This window comes from Balaenoptera musculus, chromosome 3 (assembly GCF_009873245.2).
Source record: "Balaenoptera musculus isolate JJ_BM4_2016_0621 chromosome 3, mBalMus1.pri.v3, whole genome shotgun sequence".
Lineage (NCBI taxonomy): Eukaryota > Metazoa > Chordata > Mammalia > Artiodactyla > Balaenopteridae > Balaenoptera > Balaenoptera musculus.
The window spans coordinates 29637318-29659245 of NC_045787.1; the positions used below are offsets into that span (position 1 = coordinate 29637318).

General features: G+C 37.0%; 1 protein-coding gene across 3 annotated transcripts in view; it reads left to right on the plus strand.

Moving 5' to 3' along the window:
* Positions 1-21928, plus strand: part of WDR70 (WD repeat domain 70) — a 309011-nt gene that overhangs the window by 8979 nt on the left and 278104 nt on the right. For 2 of the 3 annotated variants that reach the window (XM_036848060.1, XM_036848058.1), the window contains exons 4-6: positions 2550-2670; positions 14485-14683; positions 16296-16331. In XM_036848060.1, coding sequence (XP_036703955.1) covers positions 2550-2670; positions 14485-14683; positions 16296-16331 — 356 coding nt within the window. The remainder of the gene's footprint in view (positions 1-2549; positions 2671-14484; positions 14684-16295; positions 16332-21928) is intronic. The other variant, XM_036848059.1, reaches the window with a different exon arrangement.

Genomic DNA, 21928 nt, shown 5'->3' on the forward strand with positions numbered 1-21928 from the left:
GGTGTGTTAGTTTCTGCTTTATAACAAAGTGAATCAGCTATACATATACATATATCCCCATATCTTCTCCCTCTTGAGTCTCCCTCCCACCCTCCCTATCCCACTCCTCTAGGTGGTCACAAAGCACCGAGCTGATCTCCCTGTACTATGCGGCTGCTTCCCACTAGCTATCTATTTTACATTTGGTAGTATATATAAGTCCATGCTACTCTCTCACTTCGTCCCAGCTTACCCTTTCCCCTCATGTCCTCGAGTCCATTCTCTACGTTTGCGTTAAAAGAGTAATTTACAGGAAATGCTTAAAACAATACCTAGTACATAGCATAGTAAGCTCCATGTATTAGTTGCTATTATTTTTGTTAAATTAGGGTTGATGTTAAGATGCTAATGGTTACTTTCAAAGAAGTCATAGAAGACCTAATAAAAAATTGCTTAAATAAGAAAGGTTTAGTATTGCACTATGACAAGAACTCTGGAATGGGGCTGTCCTGTCTTCTGAGTCCTGACATGAAGAACATGAAGTTTTTTCCCCTTTTTTCTGCTTTGCCAGCTTTAGAGTGTTGGCTTGTCCTAAGCAGACTGTCCTCTTGTCTCAAAATTTTGTCAGCTAAATTTTGTTACATGCAGGTGACCACCTCCACAGGCTGAAAGGAGACTTGTGTGTAACACTTTTTAGGAGCAAGAAAACCTTTCTCAAATGTACCTTCTGCTGACTTCCCCTCACATGTTATTAGCCGGTATTAGTGTGGCACATCAGTTGCAAAAACAGCCATTGCAAGAGCACTATGGTTGACTTGGAATCAAACTTCAACCCCTCTGGGCAGGGAGGGGCCCAGCAGCTCCTGAAACACAGTGTTGCTTCTTACCTAGGGAAAACTGTGGTTTTCTTAGCAAGGAGAAAGAGAGAAGTGGCTGTTGTGTAGGTGGCTAGTAATGTGTGCCTTAGTATCGTTTCCTGATTAGAGTCAGAACTGCCCCTAAGACCTGAGCCTACAGTCCAAGTGTGGCCTTCCCTGCTTCACTCCCCAATCCCCCCTCACCCTGGAGGGAATGGAGGGAATGTCTGGAGAAGCAGGATGAAGGTAGGAGCCCAGCAGGCTCACTCTTAAATTTGGGCATTATCCTTCTCTTATTGTTTTCAGCCTCCTCCAGCATCAGAGTGCCGAATTGTTAACTCCTAACCCAGCCCAGTGGAGAGCACAAAAAAATTAATCTGAGCTATGCCTTACCTCTTCCTGGAGAATTTTATCTTCCATGTTTGAAACAAAAGACTGGTGTTGACACTTGCTGCCTATCTCCTTGTTACTCATCCTCTACATCCTAGCAACAAAAGACCTAAAGAGTACAACATTCCAATTAATAAGTGCCCTTTGACACCGCTTAACTTTGGGTGTATTATTCTTCATTATTAACTTAAGAAATAAATGCTAAAGATTATCTCAGTTTATTGAGGATGGTGGCAATTGAGAACAAGCCTTATTCATATAATTAATTTCCTTCCTATGTGCTTCCCATCCTCCGCCCCAGTTGTTGAGTGAGATTATCAGAGGAGGAAGATTAGATTTCCTTGGATAAATTTTTTTTTTTTTTTTTTAAATTTTATTTATTTATTCATTTATTTATGGCTGTGTTGGGTCTTCGATCCTGTGCGAGGGCCTTCTCTAGTTGCGGCAAGCGGGGGCCACCCTTCATCGCGGTGCGCGGGCCACCCACTATCGCAGCCTCTCCCGCTGCGGAGCACAGGCTCCAGACGCGCAGGCTCAGCAATTGTGGCTCACGGGCCCAGCCGCTCCGCGGCATGTGGGATCCTCCCAGACCGGGGCTCCAACCCGTGTCCCCTGCGTTGGCAGGCAGACTCCCAACCACTGCACCACCAGGGAAGCCCGGATAAATTTTTTTTTTCTTTCCAAGGTAAACAATTCTGGAAACTAAATGTAATTCAACTTTCCTCATAATTTTGGTAGGAAGTCTCTGACCAAAAATCCAGTTTGGGAAATTCAGAAAGGAATGAAGTACTGAATTTTTGGTTTAAAACATTAAAACTAAAAGGTGAGATTACCTAAAATCTTACCTTTGAATGCTTTCTTCTGGTCACTTGCCACATCTTTTTACATAGTACAGTCATGGTTCATATACTGTTCACGTGCTAATTTTGCTTAGCATATCTGTTTATATTTTCTCAGATTTGTACATTTTCCATTACTATTTTTTTTTTTTTTTTTTTTTTTGGCTGCGCTGTGTGGCTTGTAGGATCTTAGTTCCCTGGCCAGGGATTGAACTCAGGCCACTGCAGTGAAAGCACTGAGTCTTAACCACTGGACTGCCAGGGATTTCTCTTCTATCACTATTTTTATTGGCTGTATTTTATATTATGTTGATACACAGTAAACTTCAATTATTTTTTCAGTGTTGGGCATTTAGATGGATAATTTTTTTGCTGTTACTGGTAACACGTCTGTTACATCTTTGTAACTATGTTAATTTATAGCGTTTTAAATAATAACAAATTTTGAAGCCTAACTGTTGAAAAAATTTTATAATCTTTTCAGAAGCAAGAGAAAAAGAGGAAGAAATGAACAGAGAGAAAGAATTAAGAAGGCAAAGTGAAGATCTTGAACCAACATCCTCAAGCTCAAATGTGGCCAGAGATTGCTCTAAATCATCTTCCAGGTGCTTGTCTTTCTCAAAAGAATGCTATTAAACTACCTTTTTGTAGGCGTTCATAACACAATTTAGGCAAGTTCCTGATACTAAAAGCTTGCATAATTTCTCCCATTTCAGGCAATTGTGTATGTCTAGGACCAGGAAAAAGTCATTTGTCACATTGTAAATCAATTGACTTTTTCTAAAGTATTCCAGATGTAGTATTAAAATCTATGCCTTTTGACTGCAGAGCATAACTATGTAAAGTTGGAAAGATGTTGACAAGTTTATTATTTTTTTCATGTTTATTTTGTCATTTACATCTTTTGTCCCTTTCCCCTACCTTTTTTGGTAGGATCCTTTATGGAAATAGATAATAAGAAAGAATATAAATAGAGGCACATTATAAAGTTTATCGAGTTATAGGAGAAAGCAGCCATTAAAATTACTTTAAATTGAAATTTAATACTATGTAACTTAATTACTAAGAACTTTAAACAATATAAATAGGTATTTAGATATCAAATCTGGGTGGAATAATATGAGAATTCTAATGTTGTTTAGATATATTTTAAGTCATCAAATTGGTTGCATAAACTATTCATGGCAAATTTCACCAGTGGATTTCACTATTTCCTCTTTTTGCAGTAGAAAAACGTAAAATATCTAAATACACAAAATATCACTTATACTATGTAATTTCATTTTTTGTTCACCCAGAAGGTGCATTCTTTGGTATCTCAGTCTAGGCTCTTGGGCAGAATATCTCTCCATAATAGTGTTGGTTGGTCTTTTCTATAGCTTCTCTTTGTGGAGGGAGGGGATATCTATATAGGACTACAAGTCTGGTTCTCCCTTTTCATAACAGTGCAGCCTTAACATCTATTTAGTCTCTGAAGCATATGAGCATCTTTGCATATATTAGTAAAGAGCAGGGGTCAGCAAACTTTTTCTGTCAAGGACAGATAGTAAATATTTTAGGAATTGGGGTCCATGTGGTCTCTTTCTCAACTACTCAATTCTGCCATAGACGACATGTAAATGAATGGGCTTATCTGTGTTCAGTAAATCTTTAAAAAACAAACACTGGGCCAAAGTTTGCCAACCCCTGCTATAGAGTGTCCTTTCTTTATATTAGTCAAAAAATTCAGTTTAGCATTGTCTATGGTTTTATATCAGTTGTCAGTCTCACAATGTCCTTGGGTTTCAATATGATAGGAAAAAAAACCCCTTTTTCCTAAGAGGAACATTTAATATTTACCTTTAGTTTCTTACTTTTGGGATGATTTAAGATGTCAAAAACCTACTGTTGTGTTTTTGGAAATTTATCTTATTGCTAAGGTTTTGACAAACAAATGATTCCATTAATTGAAAATTGTAAAAATTTCAGTAGTTTTGTTGATTCTGTTTTTTCTGCAATACTAACTTTAAAGTCCAAAGATAAAGAACGTGCAGTATTGGTATTGAGAATAAATTTTATTGATATAACAAAACCCAGCATTACTTTTGTCATTAGTGATTAAAATTACAGAACTACTGTTGAGATTATAATTACAGATCTTCTTGACTTATGATGGGGTTATGTCCAGATAAACCCATCATAAATTGCAAATATTTTAAGTTGAAAATGCATTTAATACACCTAACCTACTGAACATCAAAGCTTAGCCTAGTCTAGCTTAAACGTGCTTGGAACACTTATATTAGCCTACATCTGGGCAAAACCATAGAACACAAAGCCTATTTTATAATAAAGTATTGGCTATCTCATGTAATTTATTAAATACTATACTAAAGTGAAAAACAGAATGGTTGTATAGGTACAGAATGGTTGTAGGTGTACTGATTGTTTACCCTGATGATTGCGTGGCTGACTGGGAGCTGTGGCTTGCTGCCACTGCGCAGCATCATGAGTTTGGTACTGCTTATCGCCAGTCCTGGAAAAGGTCAAAATTCAAAATCCAGTGTATGGTTTCTACTGAATGCGTATTGCTTTCACATCATTGTAGAGTTGAAAAATCGTTAAGTCTAAATTTTAAGTGGGGACCATCTGTATCAAATATAAAGATAGAGATGATCATCAAGAAAAATAAAATAATACAACTTTATTACAGTATTTTGTTGATCAAAGAATGGAAGTTTACTTATCCCTGTTTCAGAAGGCCTCGAATGAATAATCCATGGCAGATGAATAAGCCTGTCAGAAGCTTAACTGAGACTATATTAATATCAGATATGTTTTATGTAGATTTTCTATCTCTATTATAGGAGTCTTTAAGCTATTTCTGCTTAAGCATTGAATCATGTTACTATGAAATAACTTCACTGTGGCTAAATAAAATTTGAAGTCCTTTTTAAAAAAATAGCCATTTTAAGAACATCTTTAGGGACTTCTCTGGTGGCGCAGTGGTTAGGAATCCGCCTGCCAATGCAGGGACATGGGTTCGAGCCCTGGTCTGGGAAGATCCCACATGCCACGGAGAAACTAAGCCTGTGCGCCACAACTACTGAGCCTGTGCTCTAAAGCCCGCAAGCCACAACTACGGGAGCCCGCAAGCCACAACTACGGAAGCCCGCGTGCCTAGAGCCCGTGCTCCACAACAAGAGAAGCCACTGCAATGAGAAGCCCGTGCACTGCAACGAAGAGTAGCCCCCGCTCGCCGCAACTAGAGAAAGCCCACACGCAGCAACAAAGACCCAACGCAGCCCAAAATAAATAAATTTAAAAAAAAAGACCATCTTTATTCACTACAAGTTGTAGTCCAAGATATTTTCTACTATATTAGTGTGCATCCAATAAGTTATTTCTTGAATTTAGCACCAGGAAGAAAAAATTCCTCTCTTCCCTAAGTGCTTTTTCTTCTTAGACACTTGGAACACCATTGCTATTTTTGCCATGGCTCCTCGAAAGTTTTTCACTCAATTTATTGTTCTGTGATTGTCTCATTCCACAACTCCAGTTTAGGGAACAGTGATTTTGTGCTGGGAACGAGCCTCATGTTATGGGAAATGTTGGAACCATCTGGCTATAACTGAGTGTTTAGTTAGTTATCTTAAATGTATTGCAACTTTTGCTTCCACTATTCAAAACATTAGTAAATTAGTGCCTCTAACATTTTTCATATTAAGGAAACAAATGGAAACATATAGAAATCAAGTAACTTTTACAAGGCCATTGAAATCAATGACTGAATTGGTAATGTATGCAAACAAAACATTGGTGACTGACCTTTTGCCTATGAATTGTTTTTAAGAAAATATTTTAAGTTCATCTATGGGCAAGGCAGAGTTCTATTCTATATTCTAAGAAGTAAAGACAGTTAAGATAGGTTCCTAGGACTTCCCTGTTGGCGCAGTGGTTGAGAATCCGCCTGCAAATGCAGGGGAGACGGGTTCGATCCCTGGTCCGGGAAGATCCCACGTGCTGCGGAGCAACTAAGCTCGTGCGCCACAACTACTGGTCCGGGAAGATCCCACGTGCTGCGGAGCAACTAAGCTCGTGTGCCACAACTACTGAGCCTGTGCTCTAGAGCCCATGAGCCACAGCTACTGAAGCATGTGTGCCCTAGAGCCCGTGCACTGCAACTGCTTAGCCCGCGTGCTGCAACTACTGAAGCCCGTGCGCCTAGAGCCCATGCTCCGCAACAAGAGAAGCCACTGCAGTGAGAAGCCTGCGCACCAGAACGAAGAGTAGCCCCCGCTCGCCGCAACTAGAGAAAGCCCGCATGCAGCAACGAAGACACAACACAGCCAAAAATAAAAATAAATAAATAATGTTTTGAAAAAAGAAAAAAGACAGGTCCCTATTCATAAGGACATAACAGGCTAGGAATTCTTTATAGCTATGATTAGATAACTTCTTTCACTCCCATTTAGGTGTTTAAGTTTACATTAGCTAGTGAAACTGTGTAATTTTCTGTTAGAAAGAAAAGAAAGAGGATAAAGATAGTGATTTTGTTCTAAGGAGCTCATTTTTTCTTTTTAAAGACCTTCAGTTCTAACCAGAGATCAGCAAATAAATACTATCAGATTTTAGTTTTCCCAGAGATATAAAGGAAGTGGTAACTTCTTTTGCTGATCACCACAAGTACTATGCATTGGCACTATATGAAGCAGTCTTTATTGGTCCTGAGAAGGGACATGGTGTCCTTTTCCGTTGGGGGAAGAAACCCATAATTAAAGGTAATTCTCTATTGAAGTTTTGTAAAACACATTTTTAATAAAAAATAGGAAAATTCACAGTCGTTAAGGACTTTTAAAGACCCTTTTGCCAGTGGCTTTCAAAATGCTTAAGGTATCTTAAAAATAATTCTCTCTCATATATTAGGAAAAAAGTAACAGTAAATTATACAGGCAGAGAAAAATGTTAAATTTTCCTCAGTGAAGCATCTTAAAGTTTAATTTTTGCATATTCTAATTGCCTTGAAGTTATGCATTTTTTCTTGTGATTTTGATATATCTCCTTTTGAATAAATCTGATTACTTCTCCATTTATTTGAATTTTGACCTCATATTTTATATGTAAATAAACTTTTTAGATTTGATATTTTTTCTCATTCTCATGCTTTAAAAAATGTTATATCACATTTCATCGTACATTTTCCCATCTGTTTGATAATGTTTTAATGTATTTAAGATATATCTCTTAGGCAATCAGTTTTCTTTACATACACATAAGAGATTGTTGTGCTATTTTCTTTTTTCTAGATTTAATAAAAATTACCTTAAGAGTTTAAATGAGAAATTATTATGAAGTATTTAAGACTTTCAAAATGGTGATAAAGTACAATACCCACTAGACAAGAAGTAAACTTTTGCTATTAGGAGTGAACACTTCTGAGAACTATCTTCATTTGCATCCCCTTCCCTTCTTGTCAGAAGTAGCCAACCTTCTAAATTTGAATTTTTTCCATGTATCTCTTTATAATTTTATTGTGTATCTCTGTTTCCCTAAGACTTAAATAATATTGTTTTGCATATTTTAAAATCTTTCTCCCTAGTGTCTAGTGTGGCACTTAGCATGTTGTACACTTATCATGTACTGTTTCTGTAGTGTGTTCTTTTATATGATTGTGGACACTGTAAGGTTAGGGATGTTTTTCCCCTTAATTAGACAAAAAATTTTTGTTACGAAGTTTGTCATACATATAAAACTTTAGATATCCTTCATTTAAAGTAAAGAGAACAATGAAACAAACACCCAGCATGTGAGACAGTGTGTAGAGCTTTATCAGTGCTTTGAAATCCACTCCCTACTCCTTTGCTCCACAAGGGAAACCTTCCCTGTATTTATCTTTCCTTCCTGTTTTTAATAATTTTATTATATATGAGTGTATTCCTAAATACATGTTGTTTTGTATGATTTCTTATTTTATATGGATGTCATTAATGCTGTAATGAATGTATTTTTTCAGTTTGCTTTTTTTTTTTAAAAAAATATTTATTTATTTATTTATTTATTTTTGGCTGTGTTGGGTCTTCGTTTGTGCGCGAGGGCTTTCTGTAGTTGCGGCGAGCGGGGGCCACTCTTCATCGCGGTGCGCGGGCCTCTCACCATCGCGGCCTCTCCTGTTGCGGAGCACAGGCTCCAGACGCGCAGGCTCAGTAGTTGTGGCTCACGGGCCCAGTTGCTCCGCGGCATGTGGGATCTTCCCAGACCGGGGCTCGAACCCGTGTGCCCCGCACCGGCAGGCAGACTCCCAACCACTGCACCACCAGGGAAGCCCCCAGTTTGCTTTTTTTATTCAACAAGAGGTTTTTCACATTCATGTTGACAAGTGAATCTATAGTTTATTTCATTTTCAGTGCATTTTAGTTTTCTAAGTGCACTTAGAAATATACTACAGTTTATCCATTGTCTAGTCAATTTAGGTTGCTGTTTTTCTATACTATTATAAAATATGCTTTTAGAGGTCTCCTTATAGCTATCCTCTGTTTTACTGTACAAAAGTTTCTTTAGAGTATATACCTAGTAGTGGACTTGCTAGGTCTTTGAGTAAGTACACATTTATCTTTAGATTTGGCTCAGTTGTTTTCTAAAGAGTTTGTACCCACCTACTTTCCCACCAGCAGAGTGTAAGAGTTCCCGTTGCTCCACATCCTCATCAACACTTGTTATTGTTAGACATTTTTATTTTTGCCAATCTGATTGTTGTGAGGTGGTATCCTTATAGTGTTCATTTGCATTTTGATGATTACCAGTGTGGTTGTACATCATCATTTCAAAAGTTTACTGGTCATATATTTTTTCTTCTGAAGATATAGTAAGAACTATGTCTTCTGCAAGATTTTCTGTCGGGTTCCTTGTGTTCTCCCCTTAATTGGTGGTTTACTATTACTATTTTTTTGTTTTTCAGTGGTATTTTTTTAAAAATAAGTTTCAAATGTTAATATATTCTTATTTTAACCTTTTCTTTTGTGATGTGTGCTTTTGTGTTTTGTTTAAGAAATGAGTCCTTACTCTGAGGTCATAAAGATAACTTTCTATATTTTTATCTAAAGTTTTTAAGTTTTGTTTTCCATATTTAGGTCTTAAATCAACATAGGATTAACTTTTTGTGGGTAATGTAAAGATGTTATTCATTTTTATTTTTTGCTCCATATGAATAATCAATTTCCCCAGCCCCTTTATTTTTAATTAAAAAAAATTCAGTAGAATTTTTTTTAGAGCAGTTTTAGGTTCACAACAAAATTGAGCCGAAGGTACAGAGAGTTTTCCATATATCACCTGGCCCAGTACATGCATAGCCTCCTCCATTATCAACAGCCCCCACCAGAGTGGTATATTTGTTACAGTTGGTGAACCTACACTGACACATCTTCATCACTCAGAATCCAGAGTTTACACGAGGGTTCACTCTTTGATGTTGTACATTCTGTCAGTTTGCACAAATTTGTAATGACGTGTATCCACCACTGTGGTATCAATCAGAGTAGTTTCACTGCCTTCACCATCCTCTGTGTTCCACCTCTTCATCCCTCCCTCCCCACAAACCCTTAGCAACCACTGATCTTTTAAATTTTTATCGAAGTAAGGTATACACATTACAAAATCAAACATTATAAAGTCTCATTTCTCCCTGCTCATGATTCTTGCTTCCCAGAGGAAACGATTAAAATTTTTTTTTAGCATTTTTTTCTTCAATTTACCTCTGTATTTCTAAAGGTTTTCTTTTACTATGGTGTCTTGATTTTTTGAATTGGGGCAAAAATTTTTTTAACATAAGAATTTCCATTTTAAACAATTTATACAATTTAGAGGCATTAGTAATGTTTATAATGTTGTACAGCCATCATCACTATCTATTTCCAAAAATTTTATCACTCTAAACAGAAACTTTAGCCATTAAGCAGTAATTCCCCATCTTTCATTGATGAACACTTGGGTTTCCATCTTTTGGGTATTGTGAGTGCAGTGAACATTGGCATACAAGTATCTGAGGCTTTGATTTTAATTCTTTTGGGTATACGCCTACGAGTGAAATTTCTGGGTCGTATGGTAATTTTATGTTTAACTTTTTGAAAAACTGCCAAGCTGTTTTCCACCGTGGCTGTGCCATTTTACATTCCCACCAGCAATGTGTGAGGGTTCCAATTTCTCCACGTTCTTGCCATCACTTGTTACTTTCCCTTTTGTTTTGTTTTTATTATAGTCATCCTGGTAGGTGGGAAGTGGTATCTCCTTGTAGTTTTTTTTTTTTTTTCCAATATATTTATTTATTTTTGGCTGTGTCAGTTCTTGGTTGCCGCTAGCGGGACCTTTCATTGCAGCATGCGGGCTTCTCTCTAGTTGTGGCATGCGGGCTCCAGAGCACATGGGCTCTGTAGTTGGGGCACGCGGGCTCTCTAGGTGTGGTGCGTGGGCTTAGTTGTCCCGCCGCATGTGGGATCCTAGTTCTCCGACCAGGGATTGAACCCACGTCCCCTGCATTGGAAGACAGATTCTTAACCACTGGACCACCAAGGAAGTCCCTCCTTGTAGTTTTTATTTTCATTTCCCTAATGTCTAATGATGTTGAGCATTTTTTGATATGCTTATTGATCATTTGTATATCTTCTTTTGAGAAATGCATATTCAAGTCCTTTGCCCATTTAAAAATTGTGTTGTTTGTATTTCTGTTGTTAAGTTGTAGGAATTCTTTATACATTCTGATTATTAACTCATCAGATGTGTGATTTGCAAATATTTTATTCATTCTTTAGATTGTTTTTTACTTTCTTAATAATATCCTTTGATGTATGAAAGCTTTTAATTTTGGTGAAGTCCAACTTACCTATTTTTTCTTTTTGTTGATCATGTTTTTCATGTCATATCTAAGAAGTCATTGCCAAATTATAGGTCATGAAGATTTCTCCTGCTTTCTTCTAAAAAACATAGCTTTGGCTCTTACATTTTTGGTTATTTATCCATTTTGAGTTCATTATGTATATGATGTGAGGTAGGGGTCCAATTTTTTTGTTTTTGTTTTTGTTTTGGTTTGATTTTTGACCCATCTTGGTGATTCTTTTTTTTTTTTTTTTAATAAATTTATTTATTTATTTTTGGCTGCATTGGGTCTTTGTTGCTGCGCGCGGGCTTTCTCTAGTTGTGGCGAGTGAGGACTACTCTTCGTTGCAGTGCATGGGCTTCTTATTGCGGTGGCTTCTCTTGTTGTGGAGCACGGGCTGTAGGCGGGCGGGCTTCAGTAGTTGTGGCACGTGGGCTTCAGTAGTTGTGGCTTGTGGGCTCTAGAGCGCAGGCTCAGTAGTTGTGGCGCACGGGCTTAGTTGCTCCACGGCTTGTGGGATCTTCCCGGACCAGGGCTTGAACCTGTGTCCCCTGCGTTGGCAGGCAGATTCTTAACCACTACGCCACAGGGAAGTCCCATCTTGGTGATTCTAATGTGTAACGTAAGGTGTGATTCCAGAGTAGTTTTCTATTTTATTTTATGAATGTTCAGCATTCATTATATGGTGATCATTTTCTTCACTGTTTTTTTTTAAAATGCACACTTATTATATATGTTATTTATTATGATAATTTGAATTCAGTTCTGGAATTGGTCTTCTGCTCTCTTGGCTGTATTTCATTTGGTCCTATATATTTTAAATATGTTTCATGTTAGTTTTTCTCCTTTGTAGCATGTTGAGAGTCTGTTTCACAATGCATACAGATAATTTAAAAAACGTCTACAACGCTGTTAAAATTTGGGTTAGAGAAAGACAGTAATCTAAAACTACCCTTCTTATTGGCTTAAAGAAATATTATATGGGTGTAAGTTATCATTCGGAAATCAAGTACTGAGAAGAAATACGTCATTTATCCTATGAAAAATAGCTGTAGGATAGTAGAGAAATACTGATATAGTCCAGATTTATAAGGTAGGACTCATTTAGACATTTGCACTTCCTTTTAAGAAAGTAGTACCAGAAACAATGAATTTTGCCTATGAATTTAATGAAATTGTACAACCATACATCTTATTTAATGCTTAGCTAAAATCTCACTTAAAAAGTCAGCTGGAAAAAAAAGTCAGCTGAGGAAAACGTTAGGATTGACTCAGCTGTTTTCTCATCGAGTACATATAGTTTCTCAGGCTCTGGTTCATATTTGGGTACCACATTGAATCAAGGCATATTTTTTTAAAAAATTAATTAATTAATTTATTTTTGGCTGTGTTGGGTCTTCATTTCTGTGCGAGGGCTTTCTCCAGTTGTGGCGAGCGGGGGCCACTCTTCATCGCGGTGCGCAGGCCTCTCACTGTCGCGGCCTCTCCCGTTGCGGAGCACAGGCTCCAGACGCGCAGGCTCAGTAGTTGTGGCTCATGGGCTTAGTTGCTCCGCGGCATGTGGGATCTTCCCAGACCAGGGCTCGAACCCGTGTCCCCTGCATTGGCCGGCGGATTCTTAAACACTGCGCCACCAGGGAAGCCCAAGGCATATTTTAAACATGGAATGTATTCTGTTTTCAGTCAGGGACATTTTTGGACATAATTTCATGGACTTTGTTTTTCAGGATATTGAAAATATGTTAAAAATGGTTCATTTTTTTTGGCTTGTGCACATTAGCAGCAAAAAGCTAGAAGCAGAATTAGAAGCTGATACATTCTGTCAAGTTTCATGTGGGTATTAGGCCTGCATAATCAGCCATGAAATCTATATGGTTCTGTTTAGTTCCCAGTTCAATGATTATTTTTGAACTAGTTAACTGGGTTAAAGCATGGGTGCTAAGGATTAACATTTCAGTTTAGAACTCTCTGTGGCCTTAATTTTGCATTAAGGAAGTCTGTGACTTGTAACCAGTACAGTCAGAAATTTGTGATATGATCACAAGAGAGAAAATTTGGGAGCATGAATACTTTAATACAAATTTATTCAGTCATTCAAGTATTTATTGAACATCTGCTGTGGGTTAGGCACTGCTTTAGAAATTGGTGATACAGCATTTAGCAAGTCAGATGAGATCTCAGCTCATATTGCTGTGGGGACATTTGAGGGGATGGATAACAGATTACAAACAACTAAATAACTAATCAAACAATATAATTTAGCAATGTACATAATAAAGATCATCAAAGTAAGGTAATTAAGGTAATGGTGACTGATGGGGGTGTGTTTGAAAGTTTAGAAAGGACTGTGTGTCTGAAGGCCTCTTTGAGAAGATGACATTTGAGGAGACCTGAATGATGAGAAAGAGACCGTGTAACAAGTGTTTTAGCAGAGGGAACTGCAAGTGCAAAGACCCTCAGGCTGAACCAAGCTTCAGGTGTTCAGTTATGAAGAAGGCCTGTGGGGCTGGGGCACCTTGAGCTTAACTGTTGAAAAAAAGAGAAATTCTCTTTATGGAGGTTTGCTAGCTCCTGTCTTTGTATAAGGATAACATGTATGTGAGTATGTATTCCTTTTAATATTGAACCTAGATGAAAATAAAAAGAAAAATCCCATTTTTTTTTCTTCAGTAGTTATCGACTGCCTATGTCAGGCATCATTTAGGTGCTAGAGCCACAGCAATGAACATAACAGACAAATTTTTGCTTTCATTGAGCTTATATTCTAGAGATACTTCATTAGAAGGCAGTGACACTTTGAATCCTAGAAAATATTTGATAGATTAATTGATATAATTAGGAATGCAATTCTCAACCTTTTGGGATGGGGTGGGAGGTAGAGGGATGGTGGCTGGTGGTGGCTTCGGAAGGTATAGAGGTGTTTGATAAAGACTTTAATGAGAGTGTGTAATAGTCCTCAGGTGTGTTGGGTAGAAAAACAGTTGAGAATCAATATGATACTCCCTAGGGTAAGGTATCTTTACAATCCAGGAAAGCTATCAACACGTTTAACATTTTAGCAACTCAGCAAACTTGGATTAGCACTGAGAAATAATTTGTATTTCAGAAAATATATTGAAACATTTTGAGAGTAATATTAACTTTCTTACATGACTGACTTTATTTGCTCCTATGGCAGACAGTGATCGTATTCACATATAGTGAATAGAAGCATTGGTTATCTCAGTAGTTTTCTTTCTTATGGTGTAGTATCTAGTAGTTTTTCTTCCACATTCCAGTTGTTCTGCTGGCTCTTTATGAATGAGGATTATCTAATGGGCCTCTAACATGTAATTGCTCTGAGCTTTTGTCTCTGACTTTATATTTAGGTAAGATAGATAAAAGAAGTTTTTTACTTTCTTTAGGTGAAATAATATTTGAGTCACACATTCAATGTTTGAATTACAAATTTAAAAACATTTAAAAAACTCAGTTGTTAAAAGGAGAGTCAGGGTTTCCTGAGGAATCAGTATTATCTCCAGAGTACGTTCTTTGTTTCAGCAAAGGCAATGAGTTTCTGTTTCTGTATTTTCAGGGATACAAGCAGCAGTGAAAGTGAAACGAGTTCTGAATCTTCTGATGATGAGTTAATTGGCCCCCCTTTACCCCTTAAAATGGCAGAAGAACCAGTTAATCATATGGAGGAAGATATCCTCGGTCCTTTACCTCCACCTCTTGGTGAAGATGTGGAAGATGATGATGATGATGATGATGATGATTCAGAAGAGGAGGAAGTAAGTATTTCAGTAGTAATTTAAGAATTCAGTGGAGTAGTGTCTTTTAGAGTAGTGTAGAGATCAGTTCCCTGCTAGACAGTTATTCATGAATGAGATCAAATTAAAAAAAAAATCTGAGTTTACTACTGACAGCCCCTTGTTGAAAGAACTCTAAAGAATGTATTTCAGGAATAAGGAAGTGGAACTCAAAAATAATAAATGGACAGTAGGAAGCAATGTGTTAAAAAGTTAATAAACATTTTATTAAGTTTATGTAGCATTGAGTGTCATGTTGATGATGAATAAATCTGGGAAGATTTAAAAATAAAGTGGATCTAATATTTTGTTTTTTTTTTTTTTTTTTTTTTTTTTTCAAAATTTTTATTTATTTATTTATTTATTTTTGGCTGTGTTGGGTCTTCGTTTCTGTGCGAGGGCTTTCTCTAGTTTCGGCGAGTGGGGGCCACTCTTCATCGCGGTGCGCGGACCTCTCACGGTCGCGGCCTCTCTTGTTGCGGAGCACGGGCTCCAGACATGCAGGCTCAGTAGTTGTGGCTCACGGGCCTAGTTGCTCCGCGGCATGTGGGATCTTCCCAGACCAGGGCTCGAACCCGTGTCCCCTGCATTGGCAGGCAGACTCTCAGCCACTGCGCCACCAGGGAAGCCCGGATCTAATATTTTGAACAATAATGTGGAAGATAGGAGAGTGGAATCAGTTCAGTCATTTTGAAGTCATATTATTTGGATGGAGGCTAGAGATGTTAGTTAATTTTAGATTAGCTTAAGTCAAGTTGCAAGTTACAATTTTAAGAGTAAATGCCCAAAAAATAGAAATTGTGTAACCTCCAAAATAGTAAAAGGAAAAACATATGAAGAAAACCGTTGATGTACTTTGTATTTTTGATACCTAGAATGGATCATTTTTTAATACCACCTTTCTCTATGTGACAGATTATTTTCAGTCATAATTATGAGTTGAAACAAATAATAATGGTCAGAAGAGAAGCTGACAGCCTTTGCAGATCTGTCAGTGACTTCATCAAAATGGGCATTCTTTGCTTATTTGTGTTTACTACACAGTATACCAAAGTTGTCATTCTATGTCTATTCATAGTTTATTAAAGAAAGCTTTTCATGCACACATGTGTATGTAAAATTAGGAAAAGAGGAACATAAGGATAAATCAGGCAGTTTCATTAAAAATTTTGTTTTACAATAAACTCCTGAAACTGCAGTGTTGACCATATCATTTTTTTTGATGTCAGTCCTAGTGGCTTTTAAACATCTCTGTTCTTAAAACACTTGCACTAAAATCTCTTCTTCCAGAAAATCCATCATTTTCTAATATATTTGGTAAAAACTTCTAAAGTTTCTTCTGAAAAATCAGAGAAAATGGCTAAATAATGGCAGATGTTGTCATTAAATGATCCATTGCTTTAGAATGTTTTTGATGAAAACAATTGAGGTGTTTAAACATTCCCATTTTGAATTCTTCTGCCGACCTAGTCTACCATCTTTTGTCTTTTTCTCCTGGCATTGAAATTATAGCAGAATGGAAGACTCTTTTTGTTTCTTTGACTTTACAATCATTGTTTATTTTGAACTTACTGTTTAAATGCACAACATGAAGTACACCAGGGATTGGAGATATGAAACCACCCTTGAAGTAAGCTTGAATGATTCTGAACCATTAAAAATATTACCTGAACATGTGTGTAGCTGAGTATATTTGTGCATGTATGTGGTGCAGATAGTATAACTGGGAGTGCGCCAAACTAACTTCGTGTAGAATGCAATGGTTATTAAAAGATAAGTAATAAAAATATGCTAATTTGAAGCTTACGTATGTGTTATCAAAACTCAGCACTAATCATAGCAAAAAAAAAAAAAAATTTCTAAACTGACAATTTTAGAATTGCCAGCACCTGCTGATAATAAAAAGTAGTCTCATCTTTAGTTGATTTTATTTTTGTTTTTAAATTCTCTAAAGAAAATGTACCCCTGTATTGGTCTGCAATACTACCACTGAAATGCTCTTGATATGCCATTGAAGAAAGCGCAATCATTCCAAAAAAAGACAGTAAAGGGGAAAAAAGAAGTAAATGAAAATCTTGGTAAATAGAGATCGCAAAATAAGATGGTAAGCATGAATACAAATACAGTTGACCCTTGAACAATGCAGGAATTAGGGGCACCGACTCTCTGAGCAGTCAAAAATCCGAGTATAATTTACAGTCAGCCCTCCATTTACACGGTTCCTCCACATCTGAGGCTCCACATCCTCAGATTCAACCAACTGTGGATCATGTAGTACTATAGTATTTACTATTAAAAAAAAATCTGCTTATAAGTGGACCTCTGCAGTTCAAAGTCATGTTGTTCAAAGGTCAGCTGTATATCATTATTCACAATAGATGTAAATGGACTAAACTTGCTACTTAAAAGACAAAAATTCTCAGATTGGATTAAAAAATTCAGGCATATTCTACTTATGAATGATACATCTAAAATGTAATGACATAGAAAGGTTGAAAGAAAAAGGAATAAAAGAGACTACAGCAGGAAAATGCTAACTGAAAGATAACCGATTAGTATTATAAAATTAATGTAAAGATAAAATGAGTGTCATTAGCTAATGGTAAAAGAAACAATTTATTCTCCAGGGAAATTTGATAGTCCTTAACCTGTGTGCATTTTAACACAATATAATCAAAGCAAAAATTGACAGAATTATAAGGAGAAATGGACAAACCTACAGTGATAATGGCAAATTGTTCAGAAACAATTCAGGAATTGTTAAGATGGCAATTAGAGTATAGATTTTAGCAATACAAATGCACAAGTTTTATCTATTGAACATATATAGAACCTTCATCCAACATTTTCTTTTCAAGCATACATGGGTAATCAGAAACAACAGCAACCACACGTCTAGGCCACAATGTGTGATGGACAAGGAAAAGATGTGTTTAATTATTTTGGGTAGTTCACAGAGTAGGTAATATTTAGGTTGAACTATCATATGTGAGAATGACTTATGTTTGTTTGTTATGAATGTTTGTGTGCCCCCCAAATTCATATGTTGAAGTCCTAACCTTCAGTGTGACTGTATTTGGAGATGAGCCTCTTTGGAAATAATCAAGGTTAAGTTAGGTCATAAGGGTGGGTCCTGATCCAAATAGGATTAGCCTCCTTATAAGAAGAGAGATGCCAGAGAGCTAGGTCTGCACATAACAGCAAGAAGCTGGCTGTTTATAAGCCAGGAAGAAAGTCTGCAACAGAAACCAAATTTGCTGGCACTTGGTCATGGACTTCTAGCCTCCAAAACTGTGAGAAAATAAATTTTTAATCTTTAAGCCACCCAATCTGTGGTATTTTGTCTGAGCTGATGAATGCAGGTTTGCAATGCTGGCAAGGTACCGAGGAAGAGAGAATAGAAGTAAGAAGGGTGTTGTGAGGAGAAAAAAAGTTGCTATAGTGAGGAACTAAATGTGTGCAAGTACATGATAGTGTGGTGAAATGTCATGTGATTAGTGCATGGCTGTTTTTTCTTACTAGGGGGAAGTGGAAAGATGAGGCTGATGAGATCAGATCCAGAGAAGAAATACAGTAATCCCCCCTTATCCAGGGGGATATGTTTCAAGACCCCAGTAGATGCCTGAAACTGTGGATGGTACCAACCCTTACATATACACTATGTTTTTCCTATACATATATACCTGTGATAAAGTTTAATTTATAAATTAGGCACAGTAAGAGATTAACAATAGTAACTTATAATAGAACAATTATAACGATGTACTGTAGTAAAAGTTACTGGCATACCTTGGAGGTATTGCTGGTTGGGTTCTAGACCACCACAATGAAGCAAATGTTGAAATAAAGCAAGTCACATGAATTTTTTGGCTTCCCAGTGCATATAAAAGTTACGTTTACACTGTTCTATACTCCATTAAGTGTGCAATATAGCATTATCTCTAAAAGAAAACAATGTACATACCTTAATTTAAAAATATGTTATCGCTAAAAAATGTTAACCATCATCTGAGCCTTCAGCGAGTTGTAATCATTTTGCTGGTGGAGGGTTTGAAATATTGAGATTTACCAGAACATGACCCAGAGACATGAAGTGAGCAAATGCATGGGAAAAATTGTGCCAATAGACTTGCTCCAAGCAGGGTTGCCACAAACCTTCAATTTGTAAAAAACGCAGTAAAGAGCAATAAAACAAGGTATGCCTGAATGTGAATGCGGTCTTTCCCTCTCTCTCAAAATATATTATTGGACAGGTATAATGCCTTTTCGATCTTAACTAAGCATTTATCATGCACTGTGGTCATAACTTTTGCAGTTTGAGGTGTGATAGCAAAACTAGCATGAATTTCTTTTTGCTTCTTCATGATTTCACAGATAGGAGATTTGTTCTTACTGTAGATCCTAGGGACCTCTGCATACCATTTTTTTCCTTATCAAGTTGAGAACTTTTCAACTTTTCACTTAAAGGAAGCACTTTGTAGCTTCTTTTTGGCATTTTCAAATTGCCAGCATCACTCTTGCGCTTTGGGGCCGTTATTAAGTAAAATAAGAATTACTTGAACACAAACACTGTGATATCTTGACAGATGACTACTAAGTGACTGCTGGGCAGGATACACTATACAAAGGGATGCTTTACTTGTTGGGCAGGAAGGAGCAGGATAGCTTGAGATTCTGTCATGTTACTCAGAAAGGCACACAATTTAAAACTTATGAATTATTTGTTTCTGGAACTTTTGATTTAATATTTTCATACCAAGGGTAACTGAAACTGCAGAAAGCAAAAACCAGGGATAAGAGGGGATGCCTGTACTTTGTGGAGGAGGTGGAATTTGAATGAGCCTTGTAGAGGGTAAAATTTTGATGGGCGAGGTAAGTGGAGGCCACCTCCTATCTAGGAAGAGTGAATGGCCGGAACAAAGGCACAGTGTACAAGATTAGATTTGGGAAGATGGGAAAATCAACTTTTCTGGAATAGAGGGTTAATGAAGATTGGACCTTTGACTTGGAACTGATAGGTGAGTAAACCCAAAGTGCAGCTATGCAGAGAAGGAAAAACATGCGTGGGTGTGGGGCTCAGAAGTCCATTTGAAATCTTATCATGGCTGTAATTAAAGTGTATCAGGAGACTGAATAACTGCTTTCTGGTTTTTTATAAGATTATGTACTGGTTCTTTTTGGAAGTAAAACTTTAAGTCTTTTTATGGTGTGCCTTTCCTCTTGTAAACATAGTAAACAGAAAATGCTAATTAAATAACAGGCAGGTCAAAACAAGTCTGTTGGTGATTTGTGCCAATAACAGCTTCAGTTTTAAAGTATGCACTAATTGATAATGCAATACTTGTTAGCATTGTTAATGGATTAACTCTGAAACTAGATTGGAGAGAAAACAAGAGTGGGAGATTCCTTATTTCCTCTCCATTTCTCCTTCTATTTTTCTTTCCAACATATATCACAACCAGCATTTTCAAGACTAGGGCAGAGGTGATAGATGAAGCAGATAGCTTGGAAATTTGGAAACATTGTGAATGTGGCTTTGCAGTAGCCTTCCTAGATTCAGGTAAATTATATTGGCCTTGAATGGAGGCCTTTGATTTTCAGACTTTGTGGTTAGATAGTAGATGAGTGGCAACATCAGTCTGTTTTTTAAGTCTGAGTGAGAACAAACTTTTCTACTTTATTATATTTGGTAAGTGGGATATTGGCAGCCTTCTAGATCAAACAGTAGTAGAATTAGGGATCATAGGCAAAGGAAATCTGTTGATTACTATCTTGAATATGAATGTTATTGTGGAATCTAGACAAAGTAGCATGATTCATTTTACTTGCATTACAGTGTTGGGCCTGTGTTTCAACACTGAGTTTCAAATGTTTCTGGCCTTTGAAAGAATTTTGTTTTTGTGTTTGGTTGGACTTAGGGCCTAGTAATTCTTTGCTTGTTGATTCAGAAACTTAATTTAGTTCCTTCAGGAAATCAGTCTGAGGTAATGCTAAGCAAAATTATAAGAGATTGTTTTATATATCAGAATGCTAGTTGTATTTTTACAGTTTGGGATATGTCAGAATTGCCCCGTCTACTTATTAAGGCTTAACCACTCTGTAGGTGCCCTTGGTTTCCTTTCCTTTTTTCGCTCATACTTGGATTCATCACCATCAACCTTTTGTATTTTTTGTTTCCTTTTGTTTTAGCCTTTTTCTTTCTACTTGCTCTTGGCTCTAAGCTTGCAAACATACTGAAATCTTCCTTTAAGTCAGTTTCCCCTCCAACCTACTGTCCAATTTCCTCTTTTTCTTTATCAGCTAATGTCTCGAAAGCAGTATTTATATTTGCCACCTCTGTTTTGTCACTACACAGTTTCTCCTTAAATCTTTGTTGTCAGTTTCTGCTCTTACCATTTCATAGAGATCCCCAGTGACAAAATCCAAATATCCAAAGGCCCTTTCTCAGTTCTCATTTTGTACCTACCTCTGCATTATTGGACAATATTGACTTCTTCTTCCTTGAAACTCTTCCCTTGCCATTTCTCTGTACTGTTGGCTTGCTGCCTATCTCTTTGACTGTTTTTTCAGCAGATATTTATTGAGCACATCTTATGAGTCAGGTACTTTGCAGGTGTTAGGGATACAGCAGAAAATAATGCAGACAAATCCCTGCTCTGGTGGTGCTTACATTTCCGCTAGAGCCTCTTTTACTACTTCATATTTCCTTACATTTCTCCAACCATAAGCATTCCCTGAGGGTATGTCCTTGTGTACCTTAACATTTCATATTTGGCCTGGGTGGAGTTTCTTACATCTTCCTGTACTCATGACTCCTATTCACTCAGAGCAACTGGAGGCATACCTCATTTCATTTGAACTTCAGATTCAGCTTTCTAACCACTCATGAAACATGTCCATATTTAAGCTCCCACAATATTCTAAATTCAGCATTTAAGATCAAACTCAGGCATTTGCTTTCCCACTTGAACTTTTGCTGTGGTCACTTAGCTTATCTCTTTGCCTCCAGGATCTTCAGTCCCTTTTCCTCACTGCTGCAAGATTAAACTATTGATAACACAAGTCATATTGCAAGTAATGGTACTCATTCCCTAGATGAGGGAAAATAAACTACCACAGCAAGTGGGCTTGACTCATGGGGATTCCTGAATACAATCTGATTTTTTTTGTTGCTCAGAAACTTGCAAAGCACTGTGACTTTTTAGAGAGACATTCTACTTGGTAGGA